This window comes from Cydia splendana, chromosome 21 (genome assembly GCF_910591565.1).
Source record: "Cydia splendana chromosome 21, ilCydSple1.2, whole genome shotgun sequence".
In the NCBI taxonomy this organism is placed as follows: Eukaryota; Metazoa; Arthropoda; class Insecta; order Lepidoptera; family Tortricidae; genus Cydia; species Cydia splendana.
Genome location: NC_085980.1, coordinates 3,809,573 through 3,835,738, shown reverse-complemented (window position 1 = coordinate 3,835,738; position 26,166 = coordinate 3,809,573). Strand labels below are relative to the sequence as shown.

The 26,166-nt window shown below is 38.7% G+C and overlaps 1 protein-coding gene across 1 annotated transcript in view; it reads right to left on the bottom strand.

The window, feature by feature from the left end:
• LOC134801175 (attractin) overlaps nucleotides 1-23,778 on the bottom strand; it is a 56,662-nt gene extending 32,884 nt beyond the window's left edge. Inside the window, exons 1-13 of the mRNA XM_063773721.1 lie at nucleotides 23,431-23,778; nucleotides 18,367-18,579; nucleotides 16,351-16,517; nucleotides 15,094-15,174; nucleotides 14,079-14,190; nucleotides 12,741-12,878; nucleotides 10,861-11,004; nucleotides 8,871-9,013; nucleotides 8,275-8,387; nucleotides 3,836-4,462; nucleotides 2,621-2,729; nucleotides 1,047-1,158; nucleotides 190-297 (exon numbers count right to left, since the gene is read on the bottom strand). Coding sequence (XP_063629791.1) covers nucleotides 190-297; nucleotides 1,047-1,158; nucleotides 2,621-2,729; nucleotides 3,836-4,462; nucleotides 8,275-8,387; nucleotides 8,871-9,013; nucleotides 10,861-11,004; nucleotides 12,741-12,878; nucleotides 14,079-14,190; nucleotides 15,094-15,174; nucleotides 16,351-16,517; nucleotides 18,367-18,579; nucleotides 23,431-23,762 — 2,399 coding nt within the window. The 5' untranslated portion in view covers nucleotides 23,763-23,778. The remainder of the gene's footprint in view (nucleotides 1-189; nucleotides 298-1,046; nucleotides 1,159-2,620; nucleotides 2,730-3,835; nucleotides 4,463-8,274; nucleotides 8,388-8,870; nucleotides 9,014-10,860; nucleotides 11,005-12,740; nucleotides 12,879-14,078; nucleotides 14,191-15,093; nucleotides 15,175-16,350; nucleotides 16,518-18,366; nucleotides 18,580-23,430) is intronic.
• Nucleotides 23,779-26,166: the final 2,388 nt, after the last annotated feature.

Below are 26,166 nucleotides of genomic sequence, written 5' to 3'. Positions count from 1 at the left end.
TTTTGTCCTAGCCGCACCTGAAACGTCATACTTCGCAGCCTATTATAAGGAACATAACATCAATATTTCATGGCATGTTTGAGAAAAAATTATTATAATAATATACATTGGTCGACTTAATGAGTTAGTAATAACTGATTTTTCGTAAAAAAAAGTGTTCATCAATCAGTACTGAAAGGTGTTACTGACCCGCCGTAGAACATGGCCGTGGGGCGGAGCGCGCCGGGCAGCAGCGCCGCCGCGTGCGCCGCCCGCGCCGCGCCCGGCGGCGTCGGCACCGTGCGCCACGACGAGCACCTGCAACCATGCCACGTCACAGGCTACTCAGGCTAGGAACATTGCCGGCCGAGTGGGAGCGAAGGATGCTAGGCCGTTTGATAAATCAAGGCAGGTAATTCCCTATTAAAAACTCATGTAGTTGTATGCAGATATACATAATATATCCCAATATAATGTAAAGCCTGCCCAGGAATATATAATCACGCGCCACGTTGCGGAATTTCACTGGAACTAATTTTTGCATACTATACTGAACCGTCACCGTATACATGAGAATAACAGCGCCCTCCTGACAACGATCATATATTACTGGTCAGAGTTTACAAACTTATAATCCATCATTTTGTAGATTTGAGTCTAAAAACTCTGGAAATAATATTGTTTATTGTTACAAACTAGTTTATTATTCAAGTGAATATTGAAAATTACTTACTGTCATACACTTTACCCACCTAAATAACAAAAAAACCGCAAAGATTGACTAACACTGGGAGCCAGCAAGGTCATTAAATTGCTTTCCCACCAAAAACTAGCATAATACGTAGCAGAATATTATATAAGGACACAAAGCAACAATAGCTTTATAATGCATCTGTGGCAATGATACTGTAAGACTGGAAAATAGGGGATTTGGTGGGCGAGTGCCGAGCGAGGCCGTTTAGTGACACGAGGCCGGCAATGCCATATTAAAAACATGTTATTTCCTTCTTCTCTACATACGCCTTATATATCTTATGCTTTATTATGTCCCTTGTATGGATACGTACCTTATATCATACAAAAGGGCGCCGGCCGAGTAACACTGGGAGCCAGCGGGGTTACTAACTGCGGCCGCTGCACTGTCGTTGTGAGCGTTACCGCCGAAGACTAGCATAATACCTGCAAACAAACAATATAACATGACGATATCATTACCGTTTCACATCTTAGTACCTATACACAAAAAGACGAAAAAACTTTGCCTTCAATTTTTTTAATTTTTTTATTTATCATATTAAATTAGGCAACAAGGCCCATATTACGGTATACACCCACTTGTCAGAATTTCATTTGCCATAATAGTCAACAGCCATTATATTGTTTCCCATAGTTACATATGCAATACTTATTGTTTACTATATTAGTCACGTGCCAGAAACATTGTTTCCCATAAAATCAATTTCAATAATATCATTTGTCATCATCATTGTTAGCCATAATTTTATTATCACTAGCCATAATATATTTTTTTTATAGAAACCAAATGCTACTAGAAAAATGGGTTAGGTTAGAGTTGAACTGCGACCCATACAGAAAAGTAATGCTACTGGAAAAGTGGGTTAGGTCAGGTTTGAACTGCGACCCTTACAGAAAAGAAATGCTACTGGAAAAGTGGGTTAGGTTAGGTTTGAACTGCGACCCATACAGAAAATAAATGCTACTAGAAAAGTAGGTTAGGTTAGGTTTGAACTGCGACCCTTACAGAAAAGAAATGCTATCAGAAAAGTGGGTTAGGTTAGGTTTGAATTGCGACCCTTACAGAAACCAAATGCTACTAGAAAAATGGGTTAGGTTAGGTTTGAACTGCGACCCGTACAGAAAAGAAATACTACTGGAAAAGTGGGTTAGGTGAGGTTAAATATTCTATTAAATAATATTATTACAATTAATAATATGGACAACAACACGTATGGCACTCGTACGTTCTGGAATCTAATAATCGGGTAAACAAAGAGTATGTCAGATAATTTTTATGGTAAACAAACAATTCGGGCAAATGAAATTCGACCAAATAAAATTCGGGCATATGAGTATTATTTTATATAATTTTCGGACAAACAATAGACAACCCCATATTACAAATACCTTACAGACTAACACATATAATGCATTTTATATAAACTTAAAAAACTACACTATTTAGGCAACAAAACGGCGTGGCTCCGTTGAATCGTCTGGTCTTGTGTCGGATTCGGCAGTGTGCCCCGGAACCTCCGAAACACGACACCCTTCGGCCAGAAGTCGGCGCACTCAATGCAGCACGCGCACCACAAACGATAAAACGATTGAAACGATTTGAGTTGAGTTGAAATGCAATCCAATCCAATAAATACACTACACCGTGTCAGTACTAAGTCGGGAAAGTACTAAGACGATAAGGGTTCATCCACATATTACGTCACAGCAACACCCCTCCCCCGATCATGCTAAGTGAGACAGTACGTATTAATGACCTGTCTTTTTCCTATAAAAAAGTGTGACAAGGTCTAAAAAATAGAATTTTTGTGTGATGTAATTAATGGATGACCCCTAATGATGACGAGTTGACGAGTACATATTTATGTTGAAACATTTCACAAACCTGGAGATAATATAATGGCGGAATGTAGATATCTAGGAGTGGGCGCGGAGGGCAGCGGGCGCCATATTCGTCTCTTGTACTCATATTCATACAGAGCTGCTGACGGCGCCTGAAGTAAAAAAATCGGTGAACATAGGGTGATTCGCCAGTAACTAGCCACTGTTAGTAATTGGCCACCCAAAACCAAAAAATGAATTCTATTCACCTATAAACATAATTCATTTTAGTATAAGGCGGCTAGTTATTGAAGGCTGGCCAGTTATTGAAACCTTATTTATACTAAAATAAATTCTGTTTTTAGGTGAATAGAAATCATTTTTAGTTTAGAGTGGCCAATTACTAACAGTGACCAGTTACTGGCGAATTACCCTACATAAAAAAAAACCTCTCTTAGGTTTGGTCTTCCATCTGTCAAATTTTTTGGTTCAATGTGCATTGCGTCTCAGTCTCTTACTATGCAAAATGCGAGACGCAAATACACATTGGACAAAGAAATTGGACAGATGGTCACCCTTATCTCCTTCTGGAAAAGGAAGTCGGTTCAAAAGAATACTAAGCGATTTTTAGTTTGTTTATTTGTAAACCGTACGTGCCCTTAAAACACTTAAAAAATACAATATAAATAAAGTTCACGGCTCGAACGAGACGCGAACTCGTAGCTGGACACTAAACGTCAAAGACGAGATAATCCCGCGTGTAATTAAAATACGTGTGAGAAACACACCTAAGTAATAATTTAAAGTGTAAGAATGCCTTTAGTCAAAAAAAATTGGCTATCTCTCTTTTTTTATCCACTGTCATACAGCTACGAGTAACATGGAAAAAATGTAAGATGTTATATATTTTAACCTTTTGAACGCCAAACGGCGCATCCATTTGCCGTGCGTGCCACTGACGCCACGGGGGTAAAATTTAGTTTTGTGAATAAATAATGCCAACGTAAAAGTGGGGTGTTTTTCAGTAGATTTTCATCAAAAAACGATCGACGTCAAATGCCGTCTTTAACGTCGTTGTCACGATTTTGCGTTAATAAAACTTAGTAAACGTACAAATATTTTTAATTCAAAGTACTCTACTAAGTATCAGTTTCCTACCCATGTACACGGATACACGGATGGTAATTCCACATGTCGAACGGACCAGAAAACCTTTACCGCGTTACACGGATACGGCGACCCGGCGACGGGTACCCAAAACTCGGACACGATAGTATACCTGCGCCGCCTCGCTCTGGGACACGAGACCGCCGTGCACGAACACGCGGTCGGACAGTGGGTCTAGCACCGCCGAGTGCCCGAAGCCCCCGCGAGCCGCCCAGCCCACTGTTGGGGCCGACACCCACACACCCTCCTCTATGTGGTACTGCAACAATACCTGCGCCGCCTCGCTCTGCGACACGAGACCGCCGTGCACGAACACGCGGTCGGACAGCGGGTCCAACACCGCCGAGTGCCCGAAGCCCCCGCGAGCCGCCCAGCCCACTGTTGGGGCCAACACCCACACACCCTCCTCTATGTGGTACTGCAACAATACCTGCGCCGCCTCGCTCTGCGACACGAGGCCGCCGTGCACGTACACGCGGTCGGACAGCGGGTCCAACACCGCCGAGTGCCCGAAGCCCCCGCGAGCCGCCCAGCCCACTGTTGGGGCCGACACCCACACACCCTCCTCTATGTGGTACTGCAACAATACCTGCGCCGCCTCGCTCTGCGACACGAGGCCGCCGTGCACGTACACGCGGTCGGACAGCGGGTCCAACACCGCCGAGTGCCCGAAGCCCCCGCGAGCCGCCCAGCCCACTGTTGGGGCCGACACCCACACTCCCTCTTCTATGTGGTACTCCTGAAATAAACGTACAATTTGAGCCTTTATTTTTGCAAATAAACATATCTTTTATGTTTATACTTCGAGTGACGATCGTTGGTAGAAAAAAATATGTGAAATATAAATAACATCCGCGTCCCTCTAAAGATAGTTGAAATAAAAATATACCACTAAGAAAAAAAAAAGTAATTATAATTTTGTAATAATGAAAAAAGGTATGGTTCAAAGGTATGATGCCATCTTTTCGAGCGATGGCGCCATACCTTTGGCCTACTGTCGAGTAGATGGCGATAGTTTTTGACATTTAACAAATTAAACACATATCAGTGAAAAAATAAGGATCAAAATCAAATGGCGTTCTAAAAGTGATAATTATTTGTGTCCAAAGATGGCAGTAAATTTACTGACTACATAATTTACTTTGACAATATTCCTCTATTTAAAATTCTCTTTGCCGGTATTATATTATGCGTTGAGAGCAGGGACAGGAACCGGTTACCTTAACCGGGGTTTTTCATAGGGTTATTTTAGAGGTGTTTATAAAAACCCCTACCATAACGGTAACCGCTTAATAAGGTAACACTTTGATTCGGTAACCGTATCAGATCGAGTTAACCTCTGTTACCGGTAACCGAAATAAAAACCCAGTCTATTCAGTTACCTCATTATGAGGTTTTTGACCAGTTCAAACGATTGTAATCTTTACGCACACTTAAATTCAACTTATTATTGAATAACCGAGGTTGGCATGGGCGGTCTATGAAGCCTCCAGCACAAACAAGTTTTTTTGCCTTTCCTTTGTTTATCTTTATACCTACCTGTGTGGTGTGTTCTTATTATAAATCTCTTTATTTATTTTTCGTCTTAAGTTAGGTTTGTTATAATATGAATATAAAAGTAAAATATAAAAACACTTACAAAACAATAAAAAATACATATAAACACATTATAAAAAACCTAACCTAGGGTGCCGCCGGCAGCGGGGCTTGGCCCAAGCTGCCGGTGGTCAGGGCCGCAGAGTGAGGAACCGACGTACTATACGCGCCGTGTCCAATATTACCGCCTTCTGCATCTGACCCTTGATCCAACCACCCAGCGAGAGTCTCTCTAGGTGTTGGTCGAGACTCTTCGCTATGAGACCGTTCGCTGACACAACTATCGGAACAATGATCGTCGAGTCAACATCCCACATGGCGGTAATCTCGTGAGCTAAGTCTAGGTACTTGCTGGACTTGTCCTTCTCGGCCTTCACGAGATTCTCATCATGGGGGATGGTGACGTCGGCGAGCACGGCCCGGCGCTGCGATCGGTCTATCAGCACGATGTCAGGCTTATTGGCGACAATAGTCCTGTCAGTGATGATAGATCGATCCCAATAGAGCGTGGCACGACCATTCTCGAGAACAGGCGCAGGTAAGTACTTGTAGTACGGTACTTCGCGGTCCACAAGGCCGTATAGAAGAGCAAGTTGCTGGTGAATAATCCTGGCTACGAGATTATGTCTGTGCAAGTACTCACCGTTAGCAAGATGAGCACAACCGGAAATGATATGCCTGAGTGACTCTCCGGGACGGCGGCATGCCCGACAAATGTCGACCGTACCGTCCTTCAGGATATATTTCCGATAGTTGTTCGTCATCATCACTTCGTCCGCAATTGCACAGGCAAAACCCTCGGTTTCTCCGAAGAGGTCCCCGAATCGTAACCAGTTCACCGACGCGAGCAGGTCCACATCGGGTCCCGTGAGGGCCTTGTAGAACCGCCCGTGTAGCGCCTTACTCTCCCATGCCGCCTTGCGATCCGCAGTACTTAGTACCACAGGTTTGCGCCAGTTCTCGTTTGCCAAGGAGAGCGGCGTGAGGTTCCTGTCTACTGCCACCACATCACGATGCATCCCACACTCGTTGTTAAGGAAATAATTCCTGAGATTGTACACCTCGCGGTTGTGGAGATCCTTGGCGTTTAGGAAGCCTCGGCCTCCACACTTCCGTGGGATGTACAATCTCATAACTGACGAGCGTGGGTGTAGCATGCGATGTGTGGTGAGCAGTGACCGGACCCTCCGATCCAGGGCGTATTATAAATATTATTATATTATAACTAAAATAATTAAAATAAATAAATTAAATAAATTAAACAAATTAAACAAATTAAACAAATTAAATAAATTAAATAAATAAAATAAAATAAAATAAATAAATTAAACAAATATAACAAATTAAATAAATTAAATAAATTAAATAAATTAAATAAATTAAATAAATTAAATAAATTAAATAAATTAAATAAATTATATAAATTAAATAAATTCAAAAAATTGAACAAATTCAATAAATTCAATAAATTCAATAAATTCAATAAAATCTATAAAATCAATAAATTAAATAAATTAATTAAATTAAATAAATTAATTAAATTAAATAAATTAAATAAATTAAATAAATTAAATAAATTAAATAAATTAAATAAATTAAATAAATTAAATAAATTAAATAAATTAAATAAATTAAATAAATTAAATAAATTAAATAAATTAAATAAATTAAATAAATTAAATAAATTAAATAAATTAAATAAATTACATTAATTAAATAAATTAAATAAATTAAAAGATAAATAAATTAAATAAATTAAATAAATAAATTAAATTAAAGAAATTTAATAAATAAAGTCAATAAAATCAACAAAATATAAATAAAGTCAATAAAATCAACAAAATATAAATAAAGTCAATAAAATCAACAAAATATAAATAAAGTCAATAAAATCAACAAAATATAAATAAAGTAAATAAAATAAACTATTTTTTAGTATTTTTTTTAGTTCTGACGGCACGTCACTAAATCTACTTTTCTCAAAAATGGACGGCAAAGTCGACTTTGCCGTTTAAAAAATAGGTTGCGAAGCGCGTAGTTTATGGTCAGTCAAAAATTAAAAAGTTAAAAACATTGCAGTCTCGATTTTGGGACTGCAATGTTGCATACAAATTCCATTATTTGTCGAGTTCCAAACTTTTTAAAAGTTGAAATGGCCATATCAAATGAAGGCACAGGCCCATTAAACAGCCAAACAGATGATTAGTACCGCGACTATTTAGCTGTCTCAAATAGGTTGGCGTATTTTCGGCAGAAAAATACACTTTTATTTTTTTATTAAAAAAATAAAAAGGCGGCAAAGCTAATTTTTTCAATTGTTTCTACTTTTTTCTGTGAAAATATATACGTAAGAAAGTTGCTTTTGTAAAATATTTCTATGATATTTATATTTCTTGCACCATTTTTGAGAAAAGCACTATATATGACTCGGCTGGAAGGCTACTTGCTGGCTTCGGATTCAATTAAACGGACTCCCAAGGTCGTCCGTTTAAAACGAATCCTCAGCCTGCAAGTAGCTACTTCCGAGCCTCGACAATAATGTACTATTAATGTTGCAAACCATTAAGCAACCGATAATAAAGGTTACCATAACTGAATGAAAACCTGTTAAAAACCCTTAACAAAAACCCTATCGCGATGGGGTTTTGAGATTAACTCGGTTAAAGGTTAGGGTTACCGTTTCAATAAGGTTACCATTACAATCAGGTAACAGTATGATAGGGTTACCGAATGATAAGGTAACCGAATCGATTGGGTTACCGAATTGATAGGATTAAGCATAAAGAGGGGTTTTCCGGTCCTTGGTTGAGAGTTCACCTTTATATTAAAACTTTAAAGTAGCATTTTGACTCCTTGGAATTTAAACAAAAAAACAAAATATTTGTTTAATAGTAATAATAATAGTTTATATTTGGGTTAATTCTTTTCTCATTTAATTCAAAAGCTTACTCTTACCTGTACCAAGTGAAGATAGCCGTAGTGCGGTGAGTGTCCGAAGAACACGAGCATCACCGGCTTGTCATTGTAGCGGACTACCACTGCCGTGTGACCCGACACGGCTAGGCCGCCTGCAACAATGTAAAATAATCTTACCACCTTATTCTCTAGCGGCCCACCATACAAGAAATAATCGGCTAAGAGCATGTCGGGCCATGCCCAGTGTAGGGTTTCGTAGTTACCATTCTGTCAAAATAGGCCAAACGGGGGCTAAACCTTTGCAGTGCCTTGTACTTACGTCTTTTACTAAGAAAATATGTTTTTTTTGTGCTTAACTCAAAAACGACTAGACCGATCATGTTCGCTATAGTTTTCATTGAAAGTAAATACTTTACTTTAATAAATAGTAAGCTCTTGTTTTACGAATTTTTCGTATATTTTGGACCCGTGGTTTAAAAGTTAGAGGGGGGGGGGGCATATTTTTGCAATACACAGACACAGTCAGGCAAACAGACAGTTCCGTTTTTACCCTTTGGGTACGGAAGCCTAAAAACGAAGAAGTTTAAAAGCGCGTCCATTTTTTATATTCTAAATAAATCGGGGATGAAACTTACCACAATGCTTCATAGGTGCAGGCCTATTCCCACATATGGTGGGGGTGGCGTTCAGCCATTGAAGCATGGGTGCAGCCAAGTTTAGCCGCCACACTTCATTGGTTACTTCACCAGCTCGCCCTTCTCGACCAGCCAGTTCACCGCTGTAACAGAATACGAAACATTAGGGTCATTATTCAGACTTTTTTTTTTGTGAAAACCAAACAGTCATATAAACATATCAAAAATACAATACAAAAGATGTACTGCAACAAAAGATACAATAAAAAAGACCTAGAGGTTCATAAATTATAAATTATGTTAACTGTGTAACATGGTATAATAATATACTCCGCCTGGTACTCTATTCCGAGATTCGCGTATGACCTAACTGACACGGGCCTACGTCATCATGCTGTTTACAGGTTCTCAAACTTTAAAATGTGGGAGAATTTTAATCAACGGTGAAAATTATTTTAACGGCATTAATTTTAAGTTATTCATGTAGAAACATAGTAAAATAAAACAAATCTAATGTATTAAATTAAACCTTATGTATCTATACAAGACAAACGTTTAAAAAACTAATTCACAGTTACACATTAATTACCAAGCTTACGGCGTGAAAAGTTTGGAAAACACTGCGACTGCTGACACTGAGCGAGAAGGAAATAACAATTAACACGCGTTCGACAAGGATGACGGTCAGGGCATGATGTTATCTAGATCCGAATTGTCAAATGTGACAGCGCTATCCTGTGTTGCCAGTAGTGTAAACAGAATTACCCGAACGTCTGAAATTTCTTTCGTGAATCGGAAGATATTGCTAACGAATAATTAAAAATGACGTGTTATTGTAAAATTTAAGATAAAATACATTATAAATGAAAATTATAAAATTTTAAAGAAATATTTTAACTTATTAACCATAGCTATAATGTACCCATGTAACATGTTATGTTGAAATAAAGTGGCAATGTTATTGTGACGTAGGCCCGTGTCACTCTGGGAATAGAAGACCATGTTTTATTAGACCATGCTGTGTAAGTACAATTATAACTACCTACTGCATATTAATATCAGATAGAAAAAAACTGCTATATTAGTTTTACTAATTTATTTATTTATTATTTGTGAAGCCTTTATCCAGAGCCAATGCCTGTATCCAGAGCCATCAACCGAGTTTTCAGTGTTGAGTAGCATTTGCATTGTGCTTATCTAGTTTATTTTTAAACTCATTGACACTTTGGGCCGATACTACGGCCTCTGGGAGTAAACTTAAACTATATTGCACAAAATATATGCAACAATGTACAAATGCCAAATGGCATTCTCTACCAGTGAACCATAGGGCCAAACAGAGATCCTACAATTGGTAATTTAATTTTTAACAAGCAGAAACGTCTGCGAACGATGCTATTCGCTGGCTATGGACGAGGTCTTGGTGGCTCAGATGGCAGAGCGCTGGAGTATCGATCCAGAGGCCGTGAGTTCAAGTCTCAACCAAGACAGTAATTTTTCCACTTTTAAATTTATTCTAAGCTATGTTGCACAAATTTTTAGAAGGGTTACAGATTTTGTCTACAGGATATCTTGATGTAGTTTTACAGGAGAAGAATTAACAATTAAAAATAGCTTAGAATAAATGAAAAGTGGAAAAAGAGAGATTGTGGTATCGTTTGCAGATATTTCTGCTTAATACAAAATTAAATTAAAAATCGGACAAAATCAGGTTACAGGAATTTCAAAGTTAGTGTTTGTAGTTATGTACTTAACAGTTTTTTTTTCATCCCTTAGATCAGGGCTCTCCAAACCCCGGCCCGCGGGAGCCAGGCTCCAGGTGTTCACAACCCTAACAGCAGCAACCAGATCCCTCCCCCCTCCCCCGGCGCCGAAATGCTGTGTGCCGTGGCCCGCGCGAAAATTCTGAGGCGCAATATGGCCCTCAGGTAAAAAAGTTAGGAGACCCATCCCTTAGATTGACAGAATTGTCCTTTCTTGCACAACTCACCCCCTCTCCGTGTCGTCGGAGGCGACAACGCCGCCGTATACAATAAGTTCGTCGTCGAACAACACGGCAGAATGCGCGAAACGCGGCGCGGGCGTCTCGCCCAGCGTTACTATAGGCTCCCATTTGTTCTCTGCTACTTTATATCTGTGAACAACGTTGTTTACGTTGGTATTCATTTTTAAAGTAATTTTGAAATAAAATCATTAGAATATGCGAATTTACCATCGTTTCGATTTCGATTTCTTTATTTCAAGATGAAAATTACACTATAAATTTATAAAAATTATGTTTATCTTCTCATCATGATCGTCAAAAATTACATTAATTTAAAATAAAAAATGATAAGATTAATTGTGTCTCACAATAAGGATCGTCATGTACATAGGGAATTTTACGCAAAACTCTGCGTAGAGGGCGTCACTCGCATACTCACAGGCCTACCGCTAAAACACGAAAATCGAAAATTCGGTTTCTGCCTCTCTATCACACTTGCTTATTCGATCGATAGAGAGGCAGATAACGAAATTTCGATTTTCGCGTTTCGCGGTAGGCCACCTGTAAACAAACCGCCTTGATGCATCAATGTCATAGTGAAAACTTGTTAAAAAACTGTTTAAGGCCTAGTATGTATAAGTTACTGTATGCTTTTACTCTATGTTTAGTGCTGCACTCTGGCGGCAGAACATTGCAGTAATACTCCCTATTGAATATAAACCAAGTTAACATTAAAGTCGATGTCAACGTAAATAATTTGTAATTGTCATTAAAATGTCCCCAATTACATGGTGTAAGGGTGGTATCCCAACTGTCCAATATCTTGGTCCAATGTCTGTGCATCTCACTATCTCACTAAGCAAAATGTGAGAAGCAAGACACATTGAACGAAAAAATCAGACAGGTGGAATACCACACTAACGAACCTTTCATAGGTAAAGAAGGTTACAAATACGAACCTGCAAAAATTACTACACTTAAGAGCCCATCAACGTGCACACTAGCGCCACTGCTAAATAATCGTGATTATTTAAATTTAACGAAAGATATTTAAAAAGGGGGCCCGCTACGTACTGTATTTTGTATTTAAGTATCTTTTGAATACATCAAACTAGTTTTTATGTTGCTGGATTCGTCGATCTATGAACTCAAAACTAAGTCGGCCGTTTTAACTTTGGACGCATAGATTGACGAATCGAGCACCATAAAAACTAGTTTGATGTATTCAAAAGATACTTAAATACACAATACAGTACGTAGCGGCCCCCTTTTTTAAATATCTTTCGTTAAATTTAAATAACCACGATTATTTACCAGTAGCGCTAGTGTGCACGTTGATGGGCTCTTAAGATGGATATTTTATGAAGACTCAAAGGAGAAAACAATAGGCTTCTTTTTTAAATCTATTTTCGTAACACACTTGTGATTTTGCGAATTATTCAAAAGTTATATTACATTTATAGCAGTATTACGCTCTGAAATAAAGTCTGTCTTAATCTCATAAAAATATAGAGCATTTAGTAACTGGAGATGCCTTGTCTGCCATTTTCTGTACAAAACAGTCTGCCGATTTTTGCGGGGGAGGGGCGGGGGACGCAAGCACTTAAAGGCGACTCCAGTTATTTAATGATCTAAGCATAAAAACTACCATCGTCATTTTAGTACTCATATATTAGGACAACTCACCTATAAAGAATGTCAGCCCGTCCAAAACTCTCTCCCCCCCACCCATATTATCCCCCCTCCCCCTCTGCACTAGCACATACCTCCCTACCGCCGGCGCTTTCATCCACCCCCTCCCCTGGTTCCATACAAGCTCCGTGCGAGCGAGACATCGCTACGAGCATAGCACTGTTTCGCTCACACACTGGACTAAAAGCACTTACCTATAAAGGAAGTCAGCCTGTCCAAAACTCTCACCCCCCACCCTCAATATTTCTCCCCCCCTCTGCACCAACACATGCCCCGCCACCGCCGGCGCGGCCTCTTCGTCCACCCCCTCTCCTGGTTCTTTCCATAGCCACCTGTGAAAATTGAAATTGCCATTAGTAAAAATAATCAGTAATTATACGTATTTATTTTACAAAATCGACACACACGACCACTAAGTAGATTTGCTCTATAAAAAAAAACAATGGGTTGCACTTCGGGAGTGCCGACAGAAGTAAAAACTCAATGACTAGTCCAAAATGTCTGCAGCACTATGTATAATTGACCCATCCTCCTTTCTATTGAAAAACTTTAGTTCCGAAATTGCTGGCCATTGAGCTTAAATTTGTAGCGTTAATTGTTTAAAATTCGAATAGAAATTGTAAAGTTAACATGTCATGATATTTTGAGTTTTATTCACCAGTACTAGAGTTCATTTTTATTAGCGATTTCATCAAGATGTAGCTTTGTTGAATTATATTGGAGTGATATAAAGTTAGAATGTAACTGTGAGATCCTCGTATTTCAGCCCGTACAAGATTAGAACATTGAGCTTTATTGCTTAATATAAAAGTCCAGTTTTAAATAATTGACCTGATTATGATACGTTATGACTAAAGTTCTTTGGTGAATAACATTGTCCGTGACACATGACGTCAGCGTTACGTTACGCGTTACGCTGTCTCGAGTTTATCATTTTTTCCCCACCTCAAAAAGTGCTCAGCGCCGCTAAAGAAGTTTTCACTTCAAAAATTGCTGTCTGAAAGAGAGCAACGACCACAAGTCTTGTGTCTCACTGACATATCGTACTCTCATAATCATAGACATCGGTTACACGCTAATGCTGGCGTCAGTTCAGTCCATCAGTCTGGTCAGTCTGACGGGAGAATTATCGTGTAACACCCGGACTGATGGACTGATAGTCTGGACTGATGAAAATTTAAATTTTTAGATAATATTCGTCAGTCCATTTTGAATGACAGAAAACTGATAGGAGACTGATCGTGTAACCTGTTCGTGTCATTCTCGCGTCAGTCACCACATTAGACAAGACTAAATGACTGTATTGCGTCCAAACGGCGACTGTGTCGTAATTTTATCATTCTGTTATCAGTCTGGACTGATCGTGTAACCGTGTCCATTTTCCATCATTCTGGCATCAGTCAAAACTCGAATGGACTGCAGCGGCAGCGTGTAACCGATGTCATAAAGGAATACAACACTAGTTTCACTCACACGTGTGTGTCACACATAAGTGCACACTACATTTTAGGTATATTCAATAATTATCTTACCTCCAGCCAGCAGTGGATACGTCTCGACTGCAGTCCGCCCCGGAACGTTGGGGGGTGCAAACGCATCCTTTGGGGGTGCAAGTGCCGCCGCCGTACGCTTCGTTGCAGTTATCTGTGAACACGGACAAAATGTCAGCTACGAGTAACTACGGTGACAAAATTGATCTATTTTTAATCATAGTCCTAAGTTACGCATGGACGCAGGTCCAGACCATCGCGGTTATTTTTGGGGTTCCGTACCCAAAGGGTAAAAACGGGACCCTATTACTAAGACTCCGCTGTCCGTCCGTCTGTCACCAGGCTGTATCTCATGAACGGTGATAGCAGTTGAAATTTTCAGATGATGTATTTCTGTTGCCGCTATAACAACAAATACTAAAAACAGAATATAATAAATTGTTTAAGTGGGGCTCCCATACAACAAACGTTTTTTTTTTTTGCCGTTTTTTGCGGAATGGTACGGAACCTTCACGCGCGAGTCCGACTCGCACTTGGCCGGTTTTTTTTAATGTGCTAATGTACGTGATACATTACCCCCAATGCGAAGCTCATATTGATGACACTGATATGTTAATTAGTAAGCATTTAAGGCCGTCAGCCACATTACCCTACATATAAATTACATTTACGTACTGTCGGTAAAGCAATATGCAACTATGTATCATATAAGAGCCATTTATTTCAGCAACATAGCGAAACTAAAGTATTTTTTATCGAGGTGATATGTCTGCAAAAGATATTGCAAATCTTTTACATAAAGGATAAATTCACCGCTCCGGGCCAGATTACAACTTGCGACCTCTTGGAACACCGGGGGTTTGGAAGCGATAGAACCAGTGTTTCAAAAGTTTATATATTGACATGTGGGTAGATAAGATCTGCGGGTACCCCCAGTTCGGATCCAGCTAGCAAGCCAGCACACACAGGTCACAAGTATGAATGTTGCCCGAAGTGGTGACTTTATCCATTATTCCTTTAATTTAAAAATTACATAGCGAAATTGTTAGTGAACTACCTGGACAAATTGGTTGATCGCACGCTACTCCGATCCACCCCGGATTGCACCGACATGTGCCTTCGTCGCATTCGCCATGGTCTGCAAAAAAGAAAAAAAAAAGAAAAAAATCAAGTGACTTAAGTATTGATAATAGCCAAAAACACACATAATGGATTTTTCATTACTTTATGGAAAACGCCAATTTCCGACATTTTGATATTTTCAAACCCCTGGAACTTTCTAAACTTTCATACAAATTTTGAAATATGAAAAGTTAATCTTCGATGGGGGAAAACAGTGAAGTGAACTGATCAAAATAAGGCCTAGCTTTCTGTAAGCTGCCTTTGTACAGCTCAGATACTAAGATGACAGTTCGATTGGCCGATCTACTGTACAATCTGACCAATCCAACTTTAAATTTAGTACAAGACTAATCGACCAACCCAATCGTTTTTCACACCACACACACACTCACACTCTCACTTCACATGGCGACCGTGGGTACATCCTCTCCGGATTAGAAGATCAGATGGATATCGCTTTTGCTATGTCTGAGTCAATTTTTGCCATTATATCGCCAAAAGCGAAATTCAGGCTTCTATAAAAAATTGTGTATCTGGTTGCTGCTGTTAGGGCTGAACCCCTGGAGCCCCGCGGGCCGGACGCTTTGGGCGTCGGCGGGCCGGATTGGAACGCGTCGCGGGCCGGATATGGCCCAAGGGCCGGGGTTTGAAGAGCCCTGTATTAGACCATCTGGCAACCCTGGCTCAAGATTTTCTGGATTATGAATTTATGACATATGGCAGTCGCTTTTGCTGTTTGCAGTTGCTTTAGCGAAACCTAGGATTCTTTAGGATGCAAATCTGCACCGATTCTTAGGACCAGGTTGCTAAAAGCGAACCCCAGGTTTTTAGGGTTCCGTACCCAAAGGGTAAAAACGGGACCCTATTACTAAGACTCCGCTGTCCGTCCGTCCGTCCGTCTGTCACCAGGCTGTATCTCATGAACCGTGATAGCTAGGCAGTTGAAATTTTCACAGACGATGTATTTCTGTAGCCGCTATAACAACAAATACTAAAAAGTACGGAACCCTCGGTGGGCGAGTCCGACTCGCACTTGTCCGGTTTATTTAGAAGAAGTGGAGCACACTCATAGAGCGAGATGTACATTCATTATCAATCAAAAAGGGTCACTTTGGGTAGAAATCTTTATAGAAAGTGACGTTTGGTTTTGAGTGTTCCCTAAGGTATAAACATGGTTTATAGTAATACGTACTGCTACAATTGGTCCTATGGTCATCCGACGGGCAGGAGTATGCCGCGTAGGTGACGTTGAAGCCCTCCATAGCGAAGGCATCATCAGAGAAGAAGTGAAGTAAGGCGCTGCCGGAGCGCGCGATCACTTGCCGCGTCCAACCGGATTCACCTGGCTCCATCACACCACTGGAATAGAAAAAAATAAGTTTTGAGAATATTTTTATCAAGAGGTCATCCACATATTACGTCACAGCAACAGGGGGATGGGGGGGAGTGATGCTAAATGTGACAGCAAGCGCAACAAGGGGAGAGGGGGTCCAAATAAATCGAAATTTTGTATGATGTAATACCTATACGGACGACGCACAATACTAAAAATTTTGACAGCACAGTTTGATAGGTTAATAAGTTACTAAGAACCAACAGCGTATAACAAATAATTTTCAGAAATCGGATTTAGTAAATTAGTAGGACTGTTTAGGATATCATTGGGAAAACCTGTGTACCAACACAAAAACGCACAAAGACAAACAGCATCTAACCCTAAAACGCATATACTGTTGTAGGTGAAAATATTGGCTATCAGAATAACAAATTATAGAAACCCTGATCCATTTGCTTAGACAAGGCAGGCTATTTAATTCTATTTAATTTATTTGACATTTCAAAATCACCCTTACGAGGCCTTCCTAATAATGTATTTTGGAGCGACTTTGTTTTTAAATTTTGTTAAAAAGTGCGATTCAGAGAAGAACAGCGCCACCTAGCGGACAACCATCCAAACTTACAGCGCCATCTATCGGACTCACCTAAAAATGGCGAGCAGCCTCACAGCGCGCACGCTGTCCCCGTCATACACGTAGAGATCAGGGATGTAACGGATGTGGTTTTATCGGAACCGAAAACGGAAACAGATGTTTTCAATTTAGTTTAACGGAACCGAAAACGGAAACGGAACCAGAATCGGAGCCTGACTTTTTAACGATGCAGTCGTTTTCCCCTTTCTAGAATAAACCTTCAGACAAAGTTTACACTTAACCGTGTCCCCACCAACTTCATCAAAATAGTTCCAAATCGAACTTGATTTCGGCTTCATTGTGCGTTTTTTTACACACTAACATTCACCACACACACTACCGCGTGGCTCACTACGCAATTTCGTCGCTTTGCTACAGGTAGCTAAAAGTACATCCGTTCCATACCAATTTTGGGGAAAGCCATAAGCCGCGCGTGGCGCTGTGCTGATCGTAACAGACGCGTTTTGTTAGAGAGCGATTCTTCAGTACCCAGTACTATTATTTATTCTGTGACACTACACACAGTCAGTAGTCAGTATACAACAGAACTCATACGATTTTAATTTTAATAACACGAACAAAACAAAGTATAGAAACAAACAACAAATTAGCGTAGCACGTGGCAAGCGGGGCGATGAGCGAATGACTGGTATGAACGTTTGTTTTTGATGTACGCGCCGCCGCCGCGCGAAGCATTGACATCCGTTATAACTTCCGTTTCAAACATAACGGAACCGGAACAGAAACGGATGTGTAATACCAAACGGAAGTTCCGCCTTAACGGAAACGGAACCGGAGCTCCGTAACATCCCTGGTAGAGATGGTCCCACCCGCACTCGGTGGCGAAGGACTCCAATCGGATGGGGGCCACCGGCGGGGACGGAACCAAGCGGGGAGGCGCCACTAACAACGTTTTAATGCAATTGTCGATAGCGCGCTTAGCAAACAGCCCCACCTAGCGGCTAATCATCCAAACTTACAGCGCCATCTATCGAACTCACCTAAAAATAGCGAGCAGCCTCACAGCCCGCACGCTGTTCCCGTCATACACGTAGAGATGGTCCCACCCGCACTCGGTGGCGAAGGACTCCAGTCGGATGCGGACCACCGGCGGCGACGGACCCAGGCGGGGGGGCGCCACTAACCACGTTTTAATGCAATTGTCGATACCGCGCTTTACAAATAGCGCCACCTAGCGGACAACCATCCAAACTTACAGCGCCATCTATCGAACTCACCTAAAGATGGCGAGCAGCCTCACAGCCCGCACGCTGTCCCCGTCATACACGTAGAGATGGTCCCACCCGCACTCGGTGGAGAAGGACTCCAGTCGGATGCGGACCACCGGCGGGGACGGACCCAGGCGGGGGGGCGCCACTAGCCACGTGCATTGCGTGCTCACGCTGTAGTTGCCCGGGCCATCGGTTATAACCCCGGAGGTGTCTGTGAGACTGCAAAGGAAATACAATTCATTAGGAGATACTCGTTATTAGTTATTCCCGAATTTCTGTCTTGACATAAAAATAAATGGATAAAATTGTTGACATATATTACTTATTCATCATTTAAATTGTATTTTTGAATTTATTTGATAATGTAATGTAAATTATATGTAAGTTTAGGATAATTTATATTGTGATTTTATTTTATGAGAATAAATATTTAAATCTAAATCTAATTAAAGTTTTTGGAAAAAATTCCATTTTTAGTAAGTACAAGTTTTTACCACTGACTGTATTTTTCTTTACACGGTCAACTAATTCTCACAGAGACAATTTTAACAAACCCAAACATAATTGGGTTGCGTAGTTTTATCATAGATTTCCTATGGCCACCTGCTGTGTCCATCATCAGGTCAGGCGTTCTAGCATAGGTTGCGTTCTCGCGCGCGAGTCCATACTTGAAGTCGCGCTTGATGTATGAAGTCGCGCGCGAGAACGCAACTCATGCTAGACCGCCTGCATGATGGTACTATTAAAGAGTTAGAGATTTTGATAGCACACACAGTGCAAGTGTTATTTTAAATGTCAAACTTCTATGAAACTATGACGTATAATGACTCACATGCACTTCGTGTGCTATCAAATTCGTTGTAGACTTCTCTTGGTCTGACTCTATTGCATTGTCACCCAATAGGTTGTGTGTTTTGGATGTTATTGAGTGGGTCAAAATAAGTTACCACAATTAAACAAAACTAATAATTTACACTACCAACCAAACCACAGTAAAAAAAAACAAGTCAAATAGAAACAGACAGAATTGTGTAACCTTTTTACAGAATCCCGAGAGGCCATTACAAATTAATTACACTAATTGTGGGCATCAATTTAATCAGGCACTAAAGGGCACTCAGCTGAAGGTCTGTAGGGATTCAATTGCCATTCAATTTATTTTGCTACTAGGTTTGGTACAAAGATGCTTTCCGACCTACATTTTACACTCTACAGCAGCGGTATCATGGTCGCATTTTTATCACCTGTCATGCCATGCGTCACTTTCGCACTTACATATTTGTTAGAACGTGACAGGCATGGTGATAAATGATAAAGAGCCGACCATATTAGCCCTACAGATTTTATTCTGAGTTACGGATGTGGTCTATGTATATTAGTATTGTATTGTATTGTATTGTATTGTATTGTAAGGCAACAAAGATATGGGGAACATAAACCTGTTATTACCTAAGAGCTTGGTAAACCCATAACCATGCAATATAATATTTTTGATTTTGATTAATCTATTACGTATTTTTTTGTCATTGATTGTCTTTTTTACTTTCAAATTGTTTGATTTTTAATTATTTCTTTAACTGTACTATCCGTTTCGGATATAATACATAAATATTGCAGTATATTATAGTCAAAGATACATCTTTAGGTATTTAAAAAAGAGTAAACAAAATTAGATGAAAACATTACATGATCAAATAATGTAGGTTAAAGTAAAGTCAGGTCGTGCAGTGACAGATCCAGGTGGTTTTGTATTTGGTTGGTTAATCAATAAATGTTATAACTACCCGAAAAGGTAAAAAATATTTGTTTACTTTTATTTAAGTACCTAAAGATACTGAGTATAGTTAAACCAAACCCTATCACTTCTGTGTTATGGAATCACTTCCATCTTGCAAATCTGTTAAATGCGTTTTCTAAATTATATCTCCTATACTCCAGGAAGTAAACATAATATATTAACTACTAATAATTAGGTGTATCTGTTAGAATTGCAATTTTTAGCTTATTGACACACTAAAGATAAACAAATGTAATTAACAATCTACTTTCAACCCAATTGAAACAATTTAAGATTCAAATTCCATTGTCAACAGTAGGTAAGACATGATAGTTGATAAGATGGTGTGTTGCAATAATAAAATGGCATATGTATTTAGCAATCGTCACTACTTTGAAAAAAATCTCGTATGTCGCACTGCTACTCAAAGTTAAAACGCAATAACTCTGTATGCATACTATACATACACTCTCATTTAAATAAAAGTAAACAAAATCTACCCTCAAATGGCTCCTTAAGCCAGTTGAGGGTAGATGAAAACATTACATTGATCAAATAATGTAGGCTAAAGTCAGGTCGTTCAGTGACTGCTCCAGGCGGTTTTGTATTTGGTTGGTTAACCAATAAATGTTATAACTACCCGAAAATGTACAAATTGTTTGTTTACTTTTATTTAAATATCTAAAGATATAGTTACCACATTTTTATTTTTATTGACAGAACAAGATACGAGTTTTTTTCAAAGTATTCACGCAATGCATGAGACTTAAAAGCTCTTTTTAGGAATTGTAATTAATGCTCATTTGCATAAGACAATGGGATGGACAGTTGTTACAGTAATAACATTAAAATGTTGTTAAATTTTTTCAAAAAAATAAGAACATACAATGTTACAACTGGTTATATATGTTAAAAAGCTGGGCTATAACCTCTTTCTCTGTCACTCTAATTACGCCTTCATTGGAGTAAAAGAGAAAGATCCCTGCAATTGGCGAAGAGAAGAGTGCTGATTACTCCACAACAAGAGCATAGCTCTTAAATATTGATGAGGTTACAGCATAGTCATAGCGTGTTTTGATGAAGTGAGAGCCAGGGCCTCGGTATGATTTCAGATTTCCGAGCAAGAGTGAAGGTCTCCATTGCAGCTTGGGCAAAAATGCTTTCATATGTCCGGTCCAGCTGTCTAACTTTCGTTCTAACATAGAAATATTTATTGATTCATTTTTATGAAAATATTTGAAAACCGGCCAAGTGCGAGTCGGAATCGCGCACGAAGGGTTCCGTACCATTACGCAAAAAACGGCAAAAAAATCTCGTTTGTTGTATGGGAGCCCCACTTAAATATTTTTATATTGAAATATTTACTGTTTTTAGTATTTGTTGTTATAACGGCAACAGAAATACATCATCTGTGAAAATTTCAACTGCCTAGCTATCACAGTTCATGAGATACATCCTGGTGACAGACAGACGGACAACGGAGTCTTAGTAATAGTGTCCCGTTTTAACCCTTTCGGTTTGGAACCCTAAAAATGACAGAGTCAGGGGTTTGTGAGGTCTACAGCTCACAGAGCCACTAGGTTGGTATGTATGAATAAGCTAAACTGAACTTGAAAAGGCAAAATATTTTAGTCAAATACACGCCATCTTATAAAATCTTGGTTTTTAGCAAAATCCTAACAAACACCAGACCTAGATATACAACACCAGCAGGGGTCACCAATAAGTTTCTTCAGGGGTCCGGTTTTTAAAATAAAATTAACATCACAGTCTGTTTCTACTTAAGTTTATTAAATAAGCAAAAAAATAAAATAGCTAGGCGGTAGGCTAAATCGGACTGCGGTCAGGAATTTGGTGACCCCTCTGCTCTGTTTTATTGTGTGTGTATTGTGTCTGTTTGGTGGTCTGCAGACCACTGTTGCTCCCAAAGTAGTCTGCAAATTTATAAATACAGTAGAACCTCACTAATCTGGACAGTTGTTAATCTGTTGATACTGTAATCCGGACGGACTTGGCACGAGACACTCCTCTTAAAATGGGCTGAAGAAAGTGACTGATGGTCACAAATAATGTTTTTTCCGTGATAAAGAGATAAGTAGTGTCTTCAAAATTAAGTGCGAAAATGTGAAGCAGAAGTAGAGAGAGTATGTTCTTACTTTCTAAATAGAGAAGAATGAACTAAAGATTTCCTTGCTCTGCAGGAGGATAAGAAAATTTGAGGCAAATAATGTGGGAATGCCGCTGGGACAGTAACCTGCAACTCTAACTCAGGGAAATGGGCTGATTGAACGCAACAATCAATCAACAGCCTACCCATTTCTGGCCGCATACATATTTGCTAGCCACTTTACTGGCCAGGCAGTGTAGGGATACTGCATCTTATAAGAATAAAGAAACAATGCTTGACAGAGATTGTAATATTTTTGTTTTGACTACACTTTTCAATGATAATTTGCATACATATATCTTTTCTTTCGGCCATCTTTCAATATAATTTACTGTGATCACTTCATATGCTGCCACTATGTGGGAGCATAAATTGCATCGCTTGCCGAACACAAACAAGTATGAATTCACCTACATTTGACACAAAAACCACCAGCAAAATCTGTATATTCTGTATACAGATTTTTATAAAACATTACAGTAATAAAGTGGCAAAAGGGTTCTGTATAAATTTAAACATGAGGTGTGTAATAAAGACAAAACTATTGTTTAAATAATAAAACATTTGCTCATATTAAAATTGGTATAAGTTGATTACCATAATCCTTTATTTACTGGTTATTTGGTAAATATGTATTCCACGGTAATACTTGTTTTGTTACTATATTCCAATAGAAATGTCTAGTCAGGTGTACAGACTAGCCATTTCTAGACTATAGCCTATACTTGTAGCTATCAAAATGCTACAAATATGCACTTTTATCCTACTTGACTCTAAGTACATTCAATTGGATCAGTCATGACATCATTTTGGCTTTCAATAGACTGTTTACGGCTAATCAGTAACTAAAATCAGCTGCAAAACATCGACACCTAAACCAACAGGACATTCTAGTCTGTAAGGAAAACATCGAAGATATAATACGTCACTAAAGATTGCGTCGACTGATTCGCGGCCTTCACAAGCTCAAAGGAAGACGAGAAGCCAAAGAACATAATTGGATAATCCCCCAGACGCTTTCTATTGTAAATCTCCATGTTTTGAGTGACCACTGGCAGTCCGAAATGGGTCATCGAACCACAGTCCCGTTGCGTTTCACGTTTGCCAAAACACTTGTGCTACTTACTTGATTTTCCCTCCGCAGTACTGGCATTCTGGACCTTGCCAGCCCTCTTTACACACACAGGTTTCGTTTTTACAGTCTCCATTTATGCAGTTATGGTTACTACACTTAGCGAGAGCATCATTGCAAAACAATAACACTATGAGTACTGAACACAGGAACGGCGAGAACCATGAGAATTTTCGTCTGTATTTAGATTTAAACAGGAATAAGAACATTTGTAGCGACTCTACCATTTTGATGTAAGCATTTTCAACGAGTTTTGTTAGCGCGGACGTAAAGCAAGCGGGTCCTGTCGTGTAGTTTTCGTACGGTACTAAGTATGGGGTTGTCATGCGCAATATATGTTTACCCCAATAACGTTTCTGTCATTTGAGGTGCCCTATTGATATTCCGAAAAAAAATACGCCGATTTTGGTTTCGCCGACAACGATTCGCAGACGGGTTGTTTGGCAGAGTAACGATTCGCCGAATCTCGTTACGCATAATAGTCGTTTGCGAGAGTAGTCAATAAGCAGAACATTGATACGCATATTTACTATTCGTAGAATAATCATTTAGTAACTGTCATAATTACCCGAGAAACCATTGGTCGAAACACAATAAGTCGAATGTTTATTTGGCATTAATATTGAATGTTCGTTTTTAAGACATGTCAACGTCGCTTACCTTCTTTCTAATGCTAAAAAAACGAACTATAGCAGAAATGCTCTCTTATTTATGACTAGACTAGGATATGACTAACCTACACAACAAATTTTAGTTTGAATCTGATAAACATGGTTTTAGATACATTTAATTATACAGTGTGGAAAGATAAGTCGGGCCCTGGAGGGAAACTACCTTAAATCCTTACTTAAGCTGGCTCATTTTACTTAAAGGAGACATTCCTTTATTTTTAAAAAGAAACAAAACTGCATTCAAAGATTTTTTAAAACTCGCTTGCCTCGCCCGGGACTCGAACCGACAAAAAATTCCAAATAATAAACACTCGCAATTTTATTCTAGTAGTCGATACAGTTAATGTTAATGATAACATTTCTCCAAGAAACATTAGGTCTTACACTCGTCTGTCGTACAAAATATCCATAAAATCTAATATTTAGTACTCAAGATTTTTTTTAGACAAGCCAAATTGAAGAATAAAAGAAAAATCTTTGAATGCAGTTTTGTTCCTTTTTAATAATAAAGGAATGTCTCCTTTAAGTAAAATGAGCCAACTTAAGGATTTAAGGTAGTTTCCCTCCAGGGCCCGACTTATCTTTCCACACTGTATACTTATTTTCACGTAGGTAGGTATATAAATGACCATAAAATTAAAATCTACGTTGCATAGATACAATATACCTACCTATGCTTTTGTTCATATTTAGGTTAAAAATTGATTAAAACCGAAACGCGAAACGTAACGTAAAATGTGAAACGTTATTCGACAAAACATTGCTTAAATGAAACGATTACAAATAAATGACTCTGCGAAACGATGTTCGGCGAATCGTTGTCGGCGAATCGATGATCTGCTAAAAGTTTATCGGAGAATCATTAGGTACCCGTCATTTGATTGTCAGTTCCCAAATCACTCTTTAAAATAAAATGAAACGTTAGTAAAATCACAGAAAACAAGTACCTTAAAGAAATAAATTTACTGTGCTATGGAATAAAACACTTATTTATGTTTATTTCTGCCTTGATTTTGATTTTTTTTCATCTCGACAATAAAATACAAGATTATAATTACAACACATTTTTTTACAATTCCGTACTAAAATATTGCACTTTTTAAGATTTCGTAACAAAACAATGCAAATTTAATTTAATAACCACAAAGAATGCATCAATATTTTACCCAGCTACAAAATAGTTATTTTATAACGGCAATACTACAATTGACATTTCAGTGCTGCCAGTTTATAACTGTGTTTTACTAACCAAAATATAACTTAAAAAATCTTAAATAAAAAAACAATTTAAATAAAACAAACTTATAACATGAAAGAAAAGAAATAAATTATTGTTAATCCTATAATAAATTCTTGCTATACATATAAATATATAATGAATGAATGTTTCACTACAAGTCTAGTATTCATTGGCAAGTGCAGCCTGCGCACACAAGATGGCGCCATACGTAGGAACTATGGAGAGTAGAAGTAGGAACAGTACAAAATTATGATCTCAAAATATAATTTATAAAGGATGCTTTATGCTATAGATGTCACTAGCAGTCTCAATATTCAATATAACATTTACAAGAAAATGTTTTTATTTATTTTCCTTCTTAGGTTACGATTTTTATAATATATGTACATAAAAGAAAAATATTAAAAACACTTAAAAAACAATACAAAAGTAAGTACAAATATGTTATCCCTGTACCCATTTGTCCACTACAAATAATAGGGTCATTGCGTCAGTTTACCGTCCAGTGCCTGTTTCCGTCCACATGGCGTAGTTGCTACAAAGAATTACGTATTTTTAATATACATCAGGCACATATTCAGATTATACACAATTATAAAAAAAACTACGCCAAATGGACGGAAACAGGTACAGGACGGTAAACTGACGCAATGACCCTATAGAGCAGTAGAAGTTTTTACATACAAAACTTTCTACTGCTCTCTGCATCCAATAAATCGAATAAACCTATTATTGTTGGCCGACTCGGCGTGCTAATATTTTCCCCAACAAGTTATTATTTTAACTCGGCCAGCAAAAAGACAATGTTTTAAGAAAAAC